General features: G+C 40.7%; 1 protein-coding gene and 2 non-coding genes across 3 annotated transcripts; 1 reads left to right on the top strand and 2 right to left on the bottom strand.

The window, feature by feature from the left end:
• The first annotated feature begins 378 nt into the window (after positions 1-378).
• TRNAG-CCC (transfer RNA glycine (anticodon CCC)) lies at positions 379-451 on the top strand. The gene has a single exon. It is a non-coding gene; the product is annotated as a tRNA-Gly (tRNA).
• Positions 452-5,405: 4,954 nt separating this feature from the next.
• TRNAG-CCC (transfer RNA glycine (anticodon CCC)) lies at positions 5,406-5,478 on the bottom strand. Its single transcript has one exon. It is a non-coding gene; the product is annotated as a tRNA-Gly (tRNA).
• An 8,810-nt stretch (positions 5,479-14,288) lies between these two features.
• On the bottom strand, positions 14,289-15,230 carry LOC133073100 (olfactory receptor 2A1/2A42). Its single transcript, XM_061166569.1, has one exon. It carries the CDS (start codon positions 15,228-15,230, stop codon positions 14,289-14,291), a length of 942 nt encoding a protein of 313 aa, XP_061022552.1.
• Positions 15,231-22,018: the final 6,788 nt, after the last annotated feature.

Here is a 22,018-nt window from a genome sequence, read left to right as displayed (position 1 = left end):
AATCATTTGGGAGTAAGATTTCAGCTGACTCTGAAGGATGGATAGAAATGAACTAAACTAGGCAAACAGGATGGGGCAGAGGGTTTCAGGAGGAGGTGAAGGATTTGAAAACGCAAGGCCGGAAGGTCACTGGCTTATTTTAGGAACTGAACAAAAGCTAAGTGTTTCAGATCTAGAGGATGGGGGGAGGGACACTGGCACATAATGAAACTATGATGTGAGTGGAGACCAGAGATCCTGGGGAGCCTGGCTGGACCACAGTTAGGATCTGAGTCATTATCCTGAGGGCAGGGGAAGCCATTGAAGGATCTAAAGCAGGGATTAAGGGCCAGATCTGCATCTCAACAGGGTCACTCAAGAGTATAACTAATTGTGACTTCCCTGGTGGTCCAGTGGCTAAGACTCTGCACTCCCAATGCAGGGGGCCTGGGTTTGATTCCTGGTCAGGGAACTAGATCCCATATGCCATGACTAGAGATCCCATATGCCATGACTAGAGATCCCACACCCTACAAACAAGATCAGAGATCTCACATGACACAACTTGCACCAGGTAAATATTAAAAAAAAAGAGAGAGTATAACAAATGATCTCTAATCTTCCCTTTCTTATCTTTTGATTGTACTTAGAAACCTGCTTTTCCATCACCCTCAACTTATACTTTCCCTTCTCCTACTTTCTGCAAGCTCTTACGCATCCTTCAAGATTCAACTTTAAGGTCACTTTATTTGGTGAAGTTTCCCTCTTCTCTGTTCCAAACTTCCACACCCTTTGGAGCTAATCTCCATAATGGCACTTCCAAGGTTTTTTACTATCAGTTACCCGTTTAACTTTGATTTGGAGTGGGTAGGTGCAGAAAGTGGATTGATTACAATCTTCATGGCACACTGTCTCCTCTGGCTCCTTTGGTTTCAAGTTTCCTCTATTGTTTTGCTTCTTTACTCCGTTTGTACATCCAACCATCTCATCCTCTGTCACCCCCTTCTCCTCCTGCCCTCAATCTTTCCCAGCATCAGGGTCTTTTCAAATGAGTCAGCTCTTCGCATCAGGTGGCCAAAGTATTGGAGTTTCAGCTTCAACATCAGTCCTTCCAATGACCACCCAGGACTGATTTCCTTTAGGATGGACTGGTTGGATCTCCTTGCAGTCCAAGGGACTCTCAAGAGTCTTCTCCACCACCACAGTTCAAAAGCATCAATTCTTCGGTGCTCAGCTTTCCTTATAGACATATTTTTAGTTTACATAAATGCTATTGTGCTATCAACTCTTATGGTTTTCACTTTTCCCAATCAGAATAAATTTTGAAGGTCTAGTCATTTTTCTTTGTGAACCCTTATCCCTTCTACTTTTATTTTTCTTTTGCCCTATTTTCTTTTACCCACCTTTAATTTTACCTTATGTGTGAATGTGTATGTGGATGTATATGTTTATAAGCCATATTATATTCTTTTTGTACATGCACACACAAATACATGCTCATATATACAGCTCTTACAGGGGCAGGATGAGGGACTCAGGGTCCCAAGAATTCCTATGATGTGGGCTTAAAGTCAAATATTTCTTCTATCATTTTGTAGATATATATTTGATTTTTTTCTTATTTAGGAGAAGCTGGGAAATGTGCATTATGTCTTTTTTTGATACTTTATCTTTTTTAGATGAAAATCTCATCATATTATTGAAAGAAAGAGTTGAGTGTTTTTATGTATCACCTCTCCTTCTGATGGCAAAAACTTATAACCATGTTATCGGCCTCATTCTTAATCTCAAATCCTTACTGTCTAATTCTGGAAGTATCTTGCTCCAGCTCTCAAAGTCCCCAGGGATTGTCCTTAGGTGTAAGTGTAACTCTTCTACCTTTATTCATATTGTTCTATTCTTCTTCAGAAGGCAGCCAAGACTCCCTCAGCCACAGAGCAGGTCTTCTGTCTTACTCCTAAGAGCAGACCCAGAGCATCCTGTTACCTGCCTGTAACTCCCTGTTGGGGCAGAGAGGTTGTGGCAACAAGAGGGAGAGGGAGTGACCAGCCGTGTATTGCTGTGTCCCAGTTTTGATTGCCAAGGCACGGAATGGGAGACAGAAAAATGGAGATGAGAATAAAGATGGAGAGAGAGAAAGAGAGATGCCATTCACTTTAGCAGAAAAGTCCTAATTCCCTTATGATACAGAAAGTCCTGCTTCCATGGCTCCCTTAAGACAGAGATACTGAAGTCATTAAAGATACAAAAGTAAAACATTTGAGAGTTAGGTGGAGAGTTCAATCCTATCCTTTTGCTGATGATCAAAGAGGTCCAGAGAGGCTGTGGCTTAAGACATCACACCCCTAGCTCCTAGGTAGTGGCCAGGTGGTTAGCATCCGCCTGATTACTCAGGCTACCAAGGCAACTGGGCACTTTATTTAGATAGTCTGCATTCGTGATATCATGACTGTGCATGAATTTAAGGTAAGGTGATCGTTGTGGGATAGGCAAAGGGCAATTATGACATGGACTCTGTCCCAGAAGAACTTGGAGAATTTAGATGCAAATGATAATATTCTCAAGCAGCCTCTGATAAGCCCAAAGAGAGATTAAAAATACCAACCCAGAGAAACTTAAAGGAAAGTATGAGTAAAGTGGTAAGGAAAGGCTGAGTCTTGAGCTGCCCCTGGATAGAAAGTGTTGGTGGGTGTGGGAGATACATTTCCATGATTGCTGACACTCTACACCACTCCTTAATATGCACGTTCCATTCCTGACATGGGCCTGATGGGGGTTAGAGCAGCATTTTGGAAAGGCGTGGGCAGCAGGTGAGCGCGAAGCCTTGAGACACTGACCCAGGTATGTGTGGAGGTGGTGGAACAATTATCATCTGAAACAACCTTCACCCTCATAGCCCACGTCAAGCTCCGCCAGAATGTCTTTGTACAAAGTGCTTCTTTGAAAGACTCATCAAACAATTTGGTCCCCAATCCTAGCATACTTAGGATTCCTACTTCCTGAAGGAAATCTGAATCTTCTGCTTGGCAGAAGCTATAGCACCATCTGGTGGAAATAAATGCTTTAGATCACAAGCCTCTCTGGTCACAGAAGCTGTCTTTGCACAGATCAATCTTGAAATGCTATCTTGGCTCTAAATCATGCTGGGAACACACCATTTTCAAGTAACAGAAGGTTTTTTGTATATTTTAGATCTTGGTCTCATATATTCTAATGGTTAAATTAGCAGCTTTCAATTGGTGGCAGCTTTCTCATTTTCAGAATAATCCCATATACCTAGGGTCCACTATTCTCTTATCTCAGAATTGTTTCCTTTAGGCTCTGCATCCTCAGATTTGGGTTTTAAACATGTCCCAAGGGATCCTTTTCATTGTGTTCATGGGAAAGATTGAGGGTAAGAGGAGAAGGAAGCGACAGAGGATGAGACGGTCGGATGGCATCACCAACTCAATAGACGTAAGTTTGAGTAAACTCAGGAGACGGTGAAGGACATGGAAGCCTGGAATGCTGCAGCTCATGGAGTCGCAGAGTCGGACATGACTCAGCCACCGAACAACGAACAACAAGGGATCCTGTCCTCTCTGAATTTAGCAAAGCAACTCTAAATCCCCAAAGAAAATAAAAGGAAGAAATACTGACTGAATGGCTCTATTCAATCTTCTCCAGAGGAGTTGGAAAAAGGAGGTCCCTTATATTAAAGGAGCTAAAATGCTGTGATGGTGAGCTCAGGGAAGAATTAATAGTTGCCAGGAGCTTACAGAATCATTTTCTAGAAATTTTATTGGTTCCACTAAAAAAAAAAAAAATCCCTTGGACTATGTTTTAATTCAAATAATGAACGCACTGCATCATTGAATAACTACTGAGACTTTTCAATGTGAGCAGTCTGCTTCTCAATCTCTCTTTACTCTGGTTTGGTCTACATCAAATATGGAATTGATTCTCCCTGTGAAGGTTTGGGACTTCAACAGGCTGCCCTCTAAACAGTTTCAGGCTGCTTTAGAGTTTTAGGTTAGTTAGTGTGAATTTTGTGTAAAAATCTGTCTGAACTTTCTCAAAATATGATTTTTAAAAAATCATGTTTTAAACATTGACATGTTTTGAAATGTAAAGATATAAAACTTTTCCTTTGATATACTTTGTGTGCTAAGTCGCTTTAGTCATGTCTGACTTTGTGCGACCCTATGGACTGTAGCCCGCCAGGCTCCTCTGTCCATGGAATTCTCCATGCAAGAATACTGGAGTGGGTTGCCATGCCCTTCTCCAGGGGATCTTCTTGACCCACAGATCGAACTTGCGTCTTTTATGTCTTTATGTCATTGGCAGGCAGGTTCTTCACCACTAGTGCCGCCTGGAAGCCCCTCCTTTTATATAAGTCCTGGTTAAATGCCCAGGAGTGGGATTGCTAGATTATATGGTAGCTCTATTTTTAGTTTTTTAAGGAAACTCTATATTCCTATAATCCACAGTGGTTACACCAGTTTACATTTTCACCAACAGTGGAGGAGGTTTCCCTTTTCTCCATGCCCTCTCCAGCATCTATTATTTGTAGACTTTTAGATGATAGCAAGTCTGATTGGTGAGGTGATACATCATTGTAATTTTGATTTAATAATTAGTTGAGCATCTTTTCCTGTGCTCTTTGGCCATCTGTATATCTTCTTTGGAGAAGTGCCTATTTAGGTCTTCTACCCGCTTTTTGATGGATTGTTTTTTCTTGATATTGAGCTGCTGGAGCTATGTATAGATTTTGGATGTTAACCACTTGGTTTAATTTTTTTGCAAATAATTTCTCCCATTCTGTAGGTTGTCTTTTAATTTTGTTGATGGTTTCCTGTGCTGTGCAAAAGCTTATAAGTTGATTTGGTCCCATTTGTTTATTTTACTTTTAATTCTTTTGCCTTGGGAGACTGATCTGAGGAAATATTGCTACAATTTATAGATGTTTTGTTAATTTAGCTTTTCAGTAGGTAAAAGTGGCTCAAATGGCAAACAGCTTTCAAAAAGTTTTTCTTGACATTCTGCTTCCTTTACTCGTTCTAAGAGGTAGATTTATTGTGATGCTGGTGAAACTTAAGATTCAGCATCCCTAACAAGGGCCCCTTTCAAGGACAGAAGTAATTTTATAGTCATAAATGTATGTTCTTTTTCTTAAAGAAGTTGAACTTTTATAAACTTCTGCCTAGTTATGCTGCTGCTTGTCACCATCATTCCAGTTTCCGGCCTCTCTCTTTGGTTTCTTATGTATCCCTCCAGACTTATTTTATGTACATATAAGCATATATGTCTATAGATTATCCACACCTCCTATTATACTTGTTTTTCTTACTGTAGCTTGGAGACTTTTCTATATAAGACACAGAAGAGCATCCACATTGTTTTATTCTTGGCCTTGCCAGGTCTTAGCTGTGGCATGTGGAATCCAATTCCCTGACCAGGGATTGAACCTGGGGCCCCTCCATTGGGAGTGCAGAGTCTTAGCCACTGGACCACCAAGCAAGTTCCTCCACATTGTTTTTTGTTTGCTGCTAACTGCATGACCTTCCATTGCATGGGGGGTGGTGGTTACTGCTCTTTATGCAATCGGCCCCCACTTGTGAAACTTAGTGGATATTTGTTTTGCTTGGTTTTATTTTTGCCATTTTCTTGTCTTCTGGCAAGTTTCAGAGACTTTAGAGACTTCAGTTCAATTCAGTCGCTCAGTCGTGTCCGACTCTTTGTGACCCCATGGACTGAAGTACACCAGGCTGCCCTGTCCATCACCAACTCCCAGAGCTTGCTCAAACTCATGTCCATCGAGTCAGTGATGCCATCCGACCATCTCATCATCTGTTGACCTTCTTTCCCAGCATCAGGCTCTTTTCCAGTGAGTCAGTTCTTCGCATCAGGTGGCCAAAGTATTGGAGTTTCAGCTTCAGCATCAGTCCTTCCAATGAATATTCAGGACTGATTTCTTTTAGGATGGACTGGTTGGATCTCCTTGCAGTCCAAAGGACTCTCAAGAGCCTTGTCCAACACCACAGTTCAAAAGCATCAATTTTTCAGGGCTCGACTTTCTTTATAGTCCAACTCTCACATCCATAAGGGTCTACTGGAAAAACCATAGCTTTGACTAGATGGACCTTTGTTCGCAAAGTAACGTCTCTGCTTTTTAACATACTATCTAGGTTGGACTTAGATGGTAGCTAAAAATCTCCTGTGGCCACTGGTTTCAGAAGAGGTGAGGATTAAAATAGGTGAAATTGGCAAGAGGAGTGTCAGTCTCTAGGTATCTAGGACTGTAACTCTTATCAAAACAGGTTCCCTAGTACCTACTATTTACAACCTAGCATAAATATGTGCATCTGCATGCTTATTTATGATTGTGAAACAGAGGACGGTTTTGGTAAAGAAATCCTGGGTACCTGAAGAAGAGGAAGAGATCACTGTAAGCCTAGGGTGCTTCTAAAATCCTACTGGGTAGGCCTTGGCTTCATAAAAGGAAAAATAGCTCAGGAAGTCCGTATTACTCTATCAGTAGCATTGCTGCAGCCCACAGAAAGGTTCCCACTGCACACACCCCAACAATTTGTTCTGCTGAATTCCATGGAGAAGGATCCAGGCATGGAGTACTGGATGACTACTGCATACAGGAAGATTCAATCATTTAGCATCCTGACTTTTTACCAACTTCACCCACTACTTCCTTTCTGCTCTTCCAGCTCAATACAAACAACATGGGAAAAGCATTTTGGATAACTGGAAATGCAGACTTTTCCATTCTCTCCACCATCTTCAAGCATGAGTGTCCAATCTCCTATTATATCCTGCCTTCTTGGAAGAAAGGATGATTTAATCTGTCTAATGGGTTATCTCAAATCTAACCCTTTGCCCAGGTATAACTTTTGTTCAGACAATCTTCTTCGGATCTTCCCCAATTATCTTCTAAAGAATTGAATTGTAGAGGGTTCTAGTTAAAGAGAGCACATTTTAAATCCTGTGTGTTTTATAAGGGGCCATGTAAAAAGTACTGATGCCTAAAGCAGAGACATTACTTTGCCAACAAAGGTCCATCTGGTCAAAGGTATGGTTTTTCCAGTAGTCATGTATGGATGTGAGAGTTGGACTATAAAGAAAACTAAGTGCCAAAGAACTGATGCTTTTGAACTGTGGTGTTGGACAAGACTCTTGAGAGTCCCTTGGACTGCAAGGATATCAAACCAGTAAATCCTAAAGGAAATCAGTCCTGAATATTCATTGGAAGGACTGATGCTGAAGCTGAAGCTCCAATGCTTTGGCCACCTGATGCAAAGAACTGACTCCTTGGAAAAGACCCTGATGCTAGTAAAGACTGAAGGCAGGAGGAGAAAGGGACGACAGAGGGTGAGAATGGTTGGATGGCATCACTGACTCGATGGATATCAGTTTGAGCAAGGTCCAGGAGTTGGTGATGGACAGGGAGGCCTGATGTGCTGCAGTTCATGGGGTCGCAAAGAGTCAGACATGACTGAGCAACTGAACTGAACTGAAAAAGTACATAGAGAAAGTAGGGAAGGAGAAAAGAAATAAAGTGAGAGGAGAGAACCAATGAATCTCTATTTTATAGGTCTAAAAATGTTTAGTACTTTTCAGCTTAAAAATTGTTGAGTGTATATTACCATTTTGAAATTCCCAGCTCCTCTTTGGAACAGACAGAGTGGGTGGCATCTTATTAATACTTCAAAGATGGGGCAAAACCCCCCCAAAACTGATCATGGCACACCTGAACTCAGGTCCCTGGGATTTCCTGCTATCTAAAGATTTGATGATCAGGGCTGACACCAGCTGGGCCCCTCAGGAAGTGATCTGGGGAGTATTAGCAGTTCAGAATGTCTGCTGTTCTGGGGCCTAGAGGATTTGCCTTGAAGCTTTATTTGGATTGTATTTCACAGAACATCAGACACAAATCCACCTGTATCACAGGGAGTGCTGCTGCTGAGGACCTGGAGGAGGCTCCAGTCTCTCTTCTCCGGCCTTTAGTACCACCAGGCCTCTCAAGTTTCCCTGATGTCCTCAAGGGCCAGAGCTAGGAACTCAGAGCCTGTGACTACTTGTGGCAGAGACTGCTAGGTGGTTAACAAAACCGTTTCCTATTATTCCTGGGAAATAACATATGCTGGCCACATATCCCAGACTTCTTTGTGTTTTTTATGGCCAAGTACTATATCAACATGACTTTTTTTCTTACTTATGAGAATCTTCCAAATATTATTTTATTTACCCATACTAAATTACTAAAACTTGTTTATTATAATAGTTATAAAATATTCAAAAATATAGCTTATATAATGTTTTATTTAACAACCCCACTGTTGAAGGATATAAGGTTATTTGTGGCAGTTGGCTATTAAATTTAAAATAAATTTACACATACATGTTTTTTAACATGTATGTGTGAATATTTCTATAGGATATGTTCCTAGAATTGGAATTGCCATATCCCAGATGTGCAAATTTTAATTTTGGAAGACATATCCCCAAATAACCATGAAATCAATTTATACTTCCACCAAGACTATGGGGAAATTCCTAATTGCCCATATGCTCAGCCACACTAAAAAGTATCAGTCTTTTTCTTTTTGTCCAGCTGATGGGCGAACAAATGGTATCCCATGCTTTAAAAGTAATTTCTCTAATCACTAGAGAATCTGTACATCTCTCATCATATTCATTAGTGGTTTTCACTTGTTTTACTGTGTGTGGTTCATTTGTCTCTACTGTATCCAGGAATTTTTGCTCAGTTAAACAATTTGTTTGTATATTACTACTTTGTTCATTATATTTATTTTGAAACTCTGTTATCTATATTTTAATTTTTTTCTTAAAATGGAACTTCAGAATATTCAGAGTGATTTTCTTGAGTCTTACTTTACTGTAGGCAGAAAAAGATTCCAGAAGTCCAGGCTACGGGAGGCAGTAGGCTTAGTGATTATGGGTGCGGTTGTGGTGTCAGGCTGACCTAGATTAGAACTCAGGTTGTGTCATACACTTTCCTGTAACTCTTACCATCCCTGTGCCTCCATTTCTTCTTTTTAAAAATGACCGTAATAAAAGTACTAAACTCGGAACTGTTACGAAGGTTAGACAAGATAATAATGCACGTATTTCTGTTGATGCTTGGCAGAAAGCAACACAGTTCTGTAAAGAAATTATCCTTCAGTTAAAAAATAAATAAATTAAACAAACAATGCTGTGACGTTTCAGGTGGACAGCAAAGGCACTCAGCCATAAAAGAGCATAATGCATGTATCTCACCACAATACCTGAAACTTAATAATGCTCAATAAATACTAAATATTAAAATTATTATTTTAGAGATACAAAATTAGACATTATTTAAGTTTATTCCAGGTCCCAGAACCTATCCAGTGAAATTACTCTTAACAACATCTGAGAAGGCTACTAAAATTTAACTTTTCTTAGAGTGGGCATTTCACCTTATGTTTCAGCCAGCCGTATACAATTCCTATTTCCTGGAACACTAAAATGTTCAACTCATTTATTTATTTATTTATTTTGTCCTGAAATCTTTTTTTTTTTTTTCCCCTTTATTTATTTATTTATTTTTTCAGTGGGTTTTGTCATACATTGATATGTATCAGCCATAGATTTATACGTATTCCCCATCCCGATTCCCCCTCCCACCTCCCTCTCCACCCGATTCCTCTGGGTCTTCCCAGTGCACCAGGCCCGAGCACTTGTCTCATGCATCCCACCTGGGCTGGTGATCTGTTTCACCATAGATAATATACATGCTGTTCTTTCGAAACATCCCACCCTCACCTTCTCCCACAGAGTTCAAAAGTCTGTTCTGTATTTCTGTGTCTCTTTGTCTGTTTTGCATATAGGGTTGTTGTTACCATCTTTCTAAATTCCATATATATGTGTCCGTATGCTGTAATGTTCTTTATCTTTCTGGCTTACTTCACTCTGTATAATGGGCTCCAGTTTCATCCATCTCATTAGAACTGGTTCAAATGAATTCTTTTTAATGGCTGAGTAATATTCCATGGTGTATATGTACCACAGCTTCCTTATCCATTCATCTGCTGATGGGCATCTAGGTTGCTTCCATGTCCTGGCTATTATAAACAGTGCTGCGATGAACATTGGGGTGCATGTGTCTCTTTCAGATCTGGTTTCCTCTCAACTCATTTATTAATTCAGCTATTACTATTGTGTTCCTACTACGTTTAGAGCCCAGGATATTCAATTATCTTAAGAATCCATTTCATTTTCTCTGCATGGAACTCATTCTATATTCCTTTGGAAAAATTCAACATCCAAATTCCAATGAAACATGAGGAAGTTAACAGAGAGACAGAAAGTAGGAAATAAGAAAAACCCACAAAGATTGTCTAGCTCAACTTCTCATTTTATAGATGAGGAAACTATAGGCCAGAGGAGTAAAAAACTTCTCTAAGGCCACACAGTGAGTCAGTGAGGGAACTGGGATGTCCTGAATCTAAGCCAGCACTCTGTTGACTGAATCACACTGTGTTCAAGGATCCAGCTCTACTTTTGGTCCAACACAACTTCAAAAATTAGAAACAAAGAGAAGCACAGGTTAAAGATCAAAATGAGCCAATGCTATTCAAAGTTTGTCAAGAAAGTAAGAAGTATAAGACACTCCCCTTGCTGGTTGGGAAAACATAGCCGACAGCATTCCAGCTCTCCGCTCATTTGTTTTGCCCCCTCTCAACAGCCCCTATTAACAACGATAATCTACATTTACAGTAAGTGGTAAACAGCAATCCTACAGGTCTGTGGTCCACACGCCAAATATGCTGCAGGTGCCAATTTCAGGCAGCAAGTGAGCCTGCCACCACACATGAGTTCCCACTCCTGTCATTACTGCAGCTATTACTGATAACAGTCTCCACCCTCTTGCCTGGGCTTTTTAAGGACAGCACCTCCCATGACTTTCCATCCAGCACAGTCCCATCCTGGCCTTCCAGAATCACAGCTTCAGCAGGTGGACATGCTCCTCTGCAAAGCGAATGACCACTGTTCCCGGTGACAGAAATGAATCAACAGTCCTAGCAGTGTTTTACAGTAACTGCTAAATTTCCACCCGAAGGTGTTTCCTTTCCTCTCTGTGATCCTAGACCAATACTATATTCTTGATTATTAATATTCATCAAATAAGAATACACTAAAAACAAGAACTGGATAAATCTAAGGGATAGTAAGATCTTTGACTTAAACGGATACAAGGTAACACATTCCCAGGCCTGTAAGTTATGGGTAGAAATTTGGACACAGGGACTGTGATTTGTTCATTCAGTTTACTGAGGGTCTACTATGAACAGTACTGATGCCAGCCATTAAGTTTATGAATATCAGCAGATCCTCTACAAAAGAGTGGTGTAGAGTCACTTTAAAGCCAAACTGTCTGAATTTTTTTTTATTTTGTTTTATTTATTGTGTCCTTGGTTAAATCAATTCACTTTCCTAAAGTTCATTTTCCTCATCATTATATAAGGATAACAATTGTACCCACTCCACCGATTTGATACAAAAATTATTTGAAAGTATTTTATATAGTTCTTACCATAGAGTAAGCACTTCATAATTACCAGCTATGATTAAACTTTGTAATCTCACAAGTCCCTCACAATTAGAGGGACTTGAATATTAGCAATCAGAAGATAGCTCCACTGAAAATTTGGAAATGTGGCTGATAGTTAAAGCATCCTTTATTTAAGGAGTGTTTGCTGAGTGCTTATTCTGTGTTAGGAGTGTTAAGGCATTAAGGATAAAGAGAGAAACTGATACTTGTCCTTCCCCACATGAAGAGATGATACATAATTGAGAAATGTTTTGTAGATCCCAGGTGAAAGATCAGAAAATGTTGGAAATAAAAAAACAAAATGTGAATCTCTTTGCCCAAGGGAAGGTCTCACGTGTTTTCTTAGTGTTTAGCTGTGCAGGAACAGGTTCAAAGGGAGAGATGTCGGTCCCCTAGAGCCTTTGCCAACTGACTCATAAAGAGGCCACTGAGTCTGAGCTCCAGCTGGGACCCCTTATCAGGTTGTTCCCTCCAAGGCTGAGTGGTCCTCTGTGCTGCTAGAGGAGATATGCTTCTGCACATGGCAATGTGCAACATCCATTTAAAGACTGTGTTAGGAATTATTGGAGTTAAAAATTACATCCATGTTGGACAAATGACAAGCACTCTTTCTAATGCTCTTGAGTTTGGCAAACCATCAATTTAAAGCTTCATCATTACCTCTTTCCACCCTATTCTCTGTTTTACTACCCTCCTAGTTGACAGGCTCTTCCTCTACCCTGGACCCTTGGAGTCACAATCCTTTCTTGCTCCCTCATTTTCACACCAGTGTAAAGTGAAAGTGCCTTCGTTAGCAAATTTAAGTACTTTTTCTTCGTGAAGCTCAAGGCCTATCTTTGACTGGATGTTGAAAGTTTTTCTTCTCCTCCGCTTCCTTTTTCTCCCAGAACATCACAAGCTTTTTGATTTTTATATATAGGTATGTCTATGGGTTTGGTAGTCAGATTGCCTAGGTCTGATTCTGGACTAGGTACTTATTAGCTGTGAGGCTTTAGTTAAGTTACTTAATCTCTTTGTGCCTCTGTTTCCTCGTCTAAAAAGTGGTGAATAGTCTCTATCTCATAGGGCTACTATGAAGATTTAAAAAGATAATACTCATAAGATGCTTAGAACAGAGCCTCACCATGGTGAACACTCAGTAAATATGTGTGCATACATGCACACACATGTGTATGAACACGTGAGTGGTGTATGTGACGCTAGAAATGTCCTAGTTCTTAACACCATGCAGGTCCAAACCAGACCTCTAATCTCGACAGCATCCGTTCCCACCCTCTTTGTGTTGCTACGAAATTCTGAACATCTTTAGCAGCCATGCCCACAGAACTCTCTGACCAGGGCCAGAAGCCTTCAGTAAATAATACCTAGCTCTCCAAAATTCACCGTGGCACACATCAGACTGAGAAGAAACACAAAGCCTCCCAACATATCCTATGTTGGGATAGATTCACCTTATTCTTAATTTAATAACTCTGATAGTGAGGTACTACATTGTCCTATTAGTAGAAAAGGCTTGGGAGCCATATTGTTGGGATATGAATCTCACATTTGCCATTGCCTTAATGTTTGCATCTATAAAATGGGATGATAATGAAAAATGCACTTGTTATGATGATGGAAGGAGATGACCTCTATCAAGTGTCTATCAATGTGAAGCAGGTGGCATGGAGTACTTAATACTACTGTTAACTATTTTTATTACACCGCTTTTTCCATTCAGTTGCCTCTGTGTAGGGCTCTCCATTCACATCCAGCAATTGAAAGTTGGGCTGCAGCACTTGCTAACTCCTCCTTGGTGAAGAGTGTATGTCTATTCAGAGAGAATCTTAAGATATTTTTCTTGAGAAGATGAGGAGAGTTTGGAAACAAGTGGCCATCAAAAGACCAAGCAGACTGGACAATGGGTTTTGTTGGGCAGTTCCCTGGGATGCCAGCTGCATGTGAGACTCACATTCTGATCGCAGAAATTGTAAGGCTGATTACAGGATTTAATCAACAAAATCAATTTCCCCTAAGTCTAAGTAGGCATTTAAGTGCAGCTTCCCTGGTGGCTCAGAGGGTAAAATGTCTGCCTGTAATGCGGGAGAACTGGGTTTGATCCCTGAGTTGGGAAGATCCCCTGGAGAAGGAAATGGCAACCCACTCCAGTACTCTTGCCTGGAAAACTCCATGGACGGAGGAGCCTGGTAGGCTATAGTCCATGGGGTCACAAAGAGTCGTACATGACTGACAAACTACACTTCACTATTTGTAAGAGAATTTACAAATGAGAGGAAACATCCACATGTGGGATGAAAATGGACAAAGTTATTTATGGATTCTGGGTCTCTTCCTGTAGCGACAATATTTTTTAAAATTGTTATGAGTGTGGTTATATCACTAACGCCTGTTGTTCTGCTATTATTGCACACACCCAGTGAAGTCAGAGGTAGAGTGTCAATTTTAACCTTTTGGGCTCCTTAGCAGTGGACAAAATAATTTTTCCCCCCCTCTGGATCGTCTTAATTCACCAAGTAGTTAAATGAGAAAGTAAATATGGTTGATAGAATTAAATATAACGAATGCAGCAAAACCTAAATAATTTATGGGGAGGAAAAGACAGTGCTTTACAGAGTGTCTTGGATGACTTAGTCTTGGAGACACAGAGTGATGAGCTTTGGTAGATACTCAGTACCAAAGTTCCAAGTAAACTCTTGAGGCAGGGGGAGTGATTCAAATGTCACTCCAACAGGAAATGACTCTCCTTGAACAGTGCTCTCCTCAGGGCACCCTTGACCTCTGCATTCCTCAGGCTGTAGATCAGCGGGTTCAGCATGGGGTTGAAGAAACTGTAAAACAGGAAAAGGATCTTCTGCTGCTCCTCAGGGTGGCGGGACTTGGGGGCCATGTACATGACGATGGCACTGCCAAAGAAGAGCCCGACCACGCAGAGGTGGGAGGAGCAGGTGGAGAAGGCCTTTCCGCGGCCCTCGCCTGACTGGGTCCTCAGGATGGCGGCCAGGATGCGCGCGTAGGAGAGAAGCACCAGGCCGAGGGGCCCGACCAAGACCAACACGGAAGCAGCAAGGATGACAGCTTGGTTCAGCCTGGTGTCAGCACAGGCCAGCTTAAGGACAGACAGGATTTCACAGAAGAAGTGGTTGATTTCATGAGGCCCACAGAAGGGCAGCCTTAGGACGAGACCCACATGGACCAGGGCCAGGAGGGAGCCACATGCCCAGGAAGTCACCACCAGGCTGATGCCGACTCTACAGCTCACAAGGACAGAATATCGGAGGGGGTGGCAGATGGCCACATACCGATCATAGGACATCACCACCAGGAGAAGACACTCGGTGTGGGCGAAACTCAAGAAGAGAAAGGTCTGTGTGATGCAGCCAGCAAAGGAGATGGGCTTGGCTGGACTCAAGAGGTTGACCAGCATCTGGGGCACCGTGTTGCAGGCGTAGGCCATGTCAACGATGGCCAGGTGTGAGAGGAAGAAGTACATGGGGGTGTGCAGTCTGGAGTCCAGTGAGATGAGCCCCAGGATGACTCCGTTCCCCAGCAGGGTGAGGACATAGAACAGGGAGAAGAGCCCAAAGAGGAGCATCTGAATCCTTGGGCCAAGACAAAGTCCCAGTAGAATGAACTCTGTAACTATTGTCTGGTTTTCTCCCATTTCACTATGAAAATGATAAAATGGGATCACTTAGGACAGAATTGTTGAAAACCTCTAGACATTATTTCAAAAAATAGCATTTTTAAAGGACATGATTCTAAGCTGATGACTAGATATATTAAGTTTAATCATACAACCTGACATACAGTTTTACAGAAAGGGATTGTGTCACCATGATAGGCTACCTAGAGCCACTGACGCGTGATGGGAAGAAGGAATGTCCAATCAAAAGAGGAGATAAAGTAACCACAACATAGGAATCATTCTGGAGCTGCACGTGTCAAGTTACTAAGGCACATTACTAAATTACGACAAGTTGCTAAGCTGTACATCTGTTACTAAGAGAATTTCTGGAATGTAGAAGTAATCAGTAAAGGAAGAACACCAAAGATGAGAATTAGAGTAGTCCTAGAGAGGAGATGTTAATTCCAGTTTCTCAACAGAAATATCCACTGTGCTGCCTTCAGCAAATCAACCTTTGCTCTCTAGATGTACAGCAGTTTACATGATAACAGGAGGAACAAAAAGATAAAGAGCAACTTTTATGACAATGTGATTGTTTAAGTTGCTAAGAAGGAATCAGTGGATATGCTCCACATGAACTCTAGTGAATACCTTTATGTTACAATGAGTGATGAAATCAAACCAACCATTGGCCGTGAATGTACTGGTGCCATCATAGTTACTAATTTACCAAACAACTGTTTTGAATAACAACCTCTACAATCTGTAGGGGTTGGGTTTGGGAGTGTTGCACGGCATTTATGTATTGTGAATCTAGACCTTTTGTGCAAGGGTGTAAATGACCATAAAGTCAGGCACTCACATGTTGCTTTGAAGGCTGTGGTGGGTGTGTCTGGATGCAGGTGAAATACTTGAAGATGTAGTTTCCCATGAGCTACCTGTAACCCTACCACTCTACTCCTATTAAAAGAGAAAATCTAGGTCATAAAATAAGTGGGAAAGGCCATACCTGGAACAAGTGTGTGGTAGGCTTCAGTATTTGTGTGATGGTTTAGCACTTGCATCATGTACCATATGTGAAATTCAAAAAGACAAGACATGACAATTCATTAAAAATCAACTTGGTCCTACTTCAGCAACACAAGAATTGATATCTGTTTTACAGATAGCCAATTTTTTTTAAAAAGTAATTTAGTGAATTTGTCATTTTAGAGATGTATATAGCATTCCTTTGGTGGTTCAGTATTTGATGCTTCTGTGAACTGGTGATGTTTGTTTGTCCTAAGTCCTGGATAACAGCTTCTGCAAAATACCACGTACAAATGTAACATCTTTGCTGGTGCAAACATTTAGTTAGCACCTTACTGCTAGGCAAACACAACCTGAGGCTGATCTATTGAACTTGGGCCTGCTTATTTTGGAAGAAGCAGCTTCTCCAGGATTAATGTACAGAAATGTGGTTTTGTTGACAATATCCTGGTCTAGTTGTCATTAATATAAATTGATACTAGTCATTAATACCAATGGAGACAATAATGAGATACTCCCTGAGGAACTCAGAAAAAAGAGAAATAAAACTTGTAAAGTCCACTCATTGTGAATGGGAAGAACTGGAGAAGGAAAACAAGAGAACTGTGTAGACCTATAACTGGAGAATTCTAAATGCCTCCAAAAAGCTCCACTCAAGGAGCTTTGATGCAATCTCATGGAGGAAGGGTTTCCCTGGTGGCTCTGTGTGTGGTAAAGAATCTGCATGCAATGCAAGAGACCTGGGTTCAGTTCCTGGGTCGGGAAGATCTCCGGGAAACAGAAATGGTAACCCACTCCAGTATTCTTGCCTCAGAAATCCCATTTTCAGAGGAGGCTCGTAAGCTACAGTCCACGGGGTGGCAAAGAGTAGGACACGACTGAGTGACTAACACTTTCACTTCACTGTCTTTCATGGAAGAAGGAAGAGAGGATCTAGCTGTGACTCAGGAATCCAAATGTAACAATTGTGTGAGGTCCTTGTCTATGGAAAGACTGAGGAGTAAAGCAGGTGGTGATCCAGGGACCCGTGGTTATCAGCACATCTTCAGCAGTGTCCAGGGGCGTCTGGCCTGATGGGATGAGCATGCTGTCCTGCTGCAGGTCTGTGTCTACAGGTCAGACGGCTTCAGTGATCAGGGATCAATACCCTCACTGGTAAGACCTCCAGTTAAACACCTCCCACCTCCCACCCTGATTTCCATGCTCACCAACCAACCAGGAGGTATTCATTTGCCTTCTTATGCAGACATTTTGACAAAAAGGATGTGCTGATAATCAAAGTTCTTGCCAATTTTTTATAATAAATAATTCCATTCAGGGTTATTTATGGTTATTTATGCCTGGAAAATCCCATGGACAGAGGAGCCTGGTAGGCTATAGTCCATGGGGTTGCGAAGAGTGGGACACGACTGAGCACTTCACTTTCACTTTTCACTTTCATGCATTGGAGAAGGAAGTGGCAACCCACTTCAGTGTTCTTGCCTGGAGAATCCCAGGGACAGAGGAGCCCAGTGGGCTGCCGTCTATGGGGTCACACAGAGTCAGACACGACTGAAGTGACTTAGCAGCAGCAGAAGCAGCAGTATGGTTATTTATGGGCCAGGTCATAGGCAGAGATAATCACATTGAAATACAATCCAGGGAAAGCTTTTCTGAGAAGTTAATCGAACTCCTGAAAGACATTCTCACTAGATCCTTCTCTAGAAACAACAAATGACTGTTTTTTTATTTTTTAATAAGTATTATCAATAAATTAGGGTCCTTCCCTGGTGGCTCAGACAGTAAAGAATCCACCTGGAAAGCAGGAGACCTGGATTTGATCCCTGAGTCAGGAAGGTCCCCTGAAGAAGGGAATGGCTACCCACTCCAGTATTCTTGCCTGGAAAATTCCATGAACAGAAGAGCCTGGTGGGCTACAGTCCATGGGGTCGCAGAGAGTCTGATGCAACTGACCAACTAACACATCAATAAATTATTAGCAAGACACAATTAAATCAACTGTACTATTAATTTCTAACACATGATGAAGGCTTATTTTTTTCAGGATTATATTAAAAATCATTGTTTTAGAACAACCTTTTAAATTTATTTGGAAAATACATAAAACATATTAAAACATTTAGCTGTGAAAATGCATCTGAATCTACCTTTTATAAAATGCTTAATCTCTTTATTAAGTCCTCTTTTATTTCCTTTTGTAACTTCCTAGTTAATTACATAAAGAAAAAAGAAACACTGCTTACAAAGTAGGAATATCTTTGAAATCTAAAGGGAGAGACAGGAGGAAGGGGGGCCTATTGAATATGTTAAAATTCTTTACGAACATTTGTCAACTGGATTGTAACACATCCCTTGTGAACAAAGAACAGGTGTATCCATTTTTGTAATTCTGGCACTTAGCAAATATTTACTGAGTGAACAAACGAATGAATGAGACACCTGAGTGAATGAATGCCTAAATATTGAATGCTTGGACCATCCTTGAACTGGGTCTGGTACTTCAGACTTGCTTAATTTTTCTGAGCATCAGTTCAGTTCAGTCGCTCAGTTATGTCCAACTCTTTGCGATCCTATGGACTGTAGCACGCCAGCCTTCCCTGTCCATCACCAACTCCTGGAGCTTGCTCAAACTCATGTCCATAGAGTTGGTGATGCCATCCAACCATCTCATCCTCTGTCATTGAGAATAAACATACCAAATTAAGGACATTCTTCCCAAGGCCAAAAAGAATGCTGTCTGAAGTTTGGTAATAACAACTGCAGAATCTCCAAAATGTTTAAGCATTGAACACCTGAAAAACACTTCTACTTTCTTTCTTTTTTCCCTCATATTTTTATGCTGGTGGTGGTTTAGTCGCTAAGTTGTGCCCGACTCTTTATGACCCCATGGACTTCAGCCTGCCAGTCTTCTCTGTTCATCGGCTATCCAGGCAAGAATACTGAGGTGAGTTGCCATTTCTTTCTCCAGGGGATCTTCCCATCCCAAGATTGAACCTGGGTGTCCTGCATTGCAGGCAGACTCTTTACCAATTGAGCCACCAGGAAAGCCCTATTTTCATTCTACATGGTATTAGAAGTCTCTTACCTGAACTCAAATGGATTAATTTACTAAAGACTATAAGAACTAAAAGAAGAGACTAAGAAAGAAATGAAATACATCCCAATTTCAAATACCAACATTCAAGCATCATTTTATGCTCTAAATGATGCATCTGATATGTATGTACAAGTTAGCAATTTAAAAATTGGCAAATTGTTTGATGACTAATACATTATCCAGGATCTCTGTGGTTTCAAAGTAAATATCTAAGATTGGAATCATTTTTTTATACATGAACAAACCTGTCAGCACTAGATGGGGCCTCTGTTTCAAAAAGTAAAATTTAAGATCTGATGGGCTGACAAACTCTTTTCTAATGTGGGTGTGAGTCACAGAGCATTCCTAAAAACAAAAGCTATTTTTAAACCCTCAGTTCAACTGAAGTGCTGCATGCTTACTTCCAACTTAAAAGAAATATCTGTTACAGTTGATGTACTCAATAGAACCCTTCTTTGATCCTTTTCTAGATCAAAATATTTTAGCATTCCTGTTGATATTTCTCCTTTGACCCATGTGTTATTTAGAAAGTGATTGTGTAATCCCCAAATATTTGGGGGATTTTCCAGCTAAATCTGTTAATGATTTCCATTTTAATTCCATTTTGATCTAAGAACAGACATTGTGGGATTTGTTCAGGTGCATTTTTTGGCCCTTAATATGCTCTATCTTGGTGAATGTTACATGTGAGCTTGAGAAGAATGTGTATTTTGCTGTGGATGAAGTAGTCTATAGGTGTCCAGTTGCTGGATGGTGTTCAGCTATATCCTTACAGATTTTCTGTCCTCTAGATTGATCATTTATGATAGAAAGGCAAGATGGAGTAGTAATTAAAGAGCATAAATTTAAGGATCAGACATGCATTTACTACTTGTATGATTCTGAGTTCTTAACCTCTCAAGCCCTAGCATTAAAATTTTTGAAAGGAGAAAAGTGACAGTATCTATTACATGAGGTTGTTGTGAAAATTGAGGTAATACAAGTTAAATAGTTGAATGAATTAACTGAGACAAAAATTGAGCATATTTCTACTACACAGTGATTGTTTTACAATATAAATCAATAATGTACTTTTGTGGATAATATACAGTTGAAGGATCAATAAGGCAGGTTTTGGCTTCTGACCTTCAATGTCTTTATTTGGAAAGTGCATGATTAGTTTAAGAGATATTGGGGATTAAAAAGGGCTTAAAGCTGACAATTCTATTAAAAACTAAAGAGATTATCCTTTAAGTAGCAACTCTTTTGCTTTTCTGCACTTTCCTCAACCACACAACCACACACACACACACACACCCCACCACACACATACATTCACTTTCATTCATGTACACTCTAGATTTGGGAAAGTCTAATATTTAAAGTATTTTCTGTGTGCCTGACACTGTTCTCCAAGTTACGGATAATGGATGAGATGTGTATGGGCTTCATAGATTATATATTGTAGTTCTATTGATGAGACATAAACATAAAGACTGAAGTAATATCAGTTTCCCTGAAATGAAAGATCACACCCTAATATATCCCAGAAAAATCTTTCTCAGTTTATGAAAATTATTCCATATATTTAACCTAAATCCAACACCCAGGATTTTCTTATTCTTTTATCTAGCATCTGGGTCCACAAAGTTAGAGCTTTCATACAGCTATTTATATACTGTATAGAATGAAATTAACCAAATTAAAATACATAACACTATTTGTGAACAATATATTAAAAAGTTAGCATTAATTTTTCCTCAAACTATCCCCACAGCAGAATAGTTATCAGCCCACATTTATAGAAGACTGAATTTCCTTATCTGTGCTTAGAAAGAATAGCAGTATAAAAGTGAGAGTTAGGAGTTTGGGATTAACATATACGCATTACTACATAGAAAACAGATAACCAACAAGGACCTGCTGCATAGCACAGGGAATCCTGCTCAAAATTTTGTAATAATATATATGGAAAATGAATCTAAAAAAGAATGGGTACATGTATAACTGAATCACTTTGCTATACACCTGAAACAAACACAAATTGTAAATCAACTGTACCCTAATATAAAATAAAAATTAAATTAAAAAGCAAAGCCAAAAGACCACCTGTTACAACATGTACAAGAGGAACTGATGGTAAAATAAAATACAGCAACTTGGTTAGCGCCCCCATTTGGACTCAAGGCCTCAGAAGAGGAAAGCATCTGCAGGCTGGAGGGGGTCCTGCCCTGGGGAGCTTCTATGGGAGCTGTAGAGCCCTCACCTCTGCTCCAGATTGGAAATGGGACCAGATCCTCAGAAAAGGAGGTTTATTCTCTGATGGGCTCAACCTCGCTGTAGCTCTTGAGGGTTCACTGGAAGGGGTAGCTGTGACATGAAGCGCACGCCCAGCTCCCCTGGGGAGGGGAGACAAAGCAAGGCTCCTTTTCTGTTTCCCTTCTCATCCCCACACACAGCCCCAGGGCACCCCCCTGAGAAAACATCACTCCTTACTGTCCCTGAATACTTGGCATTATTTGGATTTCATGAATCCCAGCACTGCTGTGGTTCTCAAGTCTCCAGATGGTTCAGCTGAACCATAAGGAAGCTGAACCAGTGTGACATGGAATAAGCCCCTGGCTTTAAGCTCTGTAGTTCAGCTTCTCCCCAGTGTGATGTGGGTCCCTTGTGTTAGCAGAGATGAGCAGAACACACCCTGAAAAAGCAGCTGATTCCA

Source organism: Dama dama, chromosome 18, assembly GCF_033118175.1.
Source record: "Dama dama isolate Ldn47 chromosome 18, ASM3311817v1, whole genome shotgun sequence".
Lineage (NCBI taxonomy): Eukaryota > Metazoa > Chordata > Mammalia > Artiodactyla > Cervidae > Dama > Dama dama.
The sequence above is the reverse complement of the archived record's forward strand: the minus strand, read 5'-3'. Positions and strand labels throughout refer to the sequence as shown.

Bases quoted from the DNA above. Each gene is read 5' to 3' on its own strand.
- LOC133073100 (XM_061166569.1), bottom strand. From the start codon at position 15,230: ATGGGAGAAAACCAGACAATAGTTACAGAGTTCATTCTACTGGGACTT.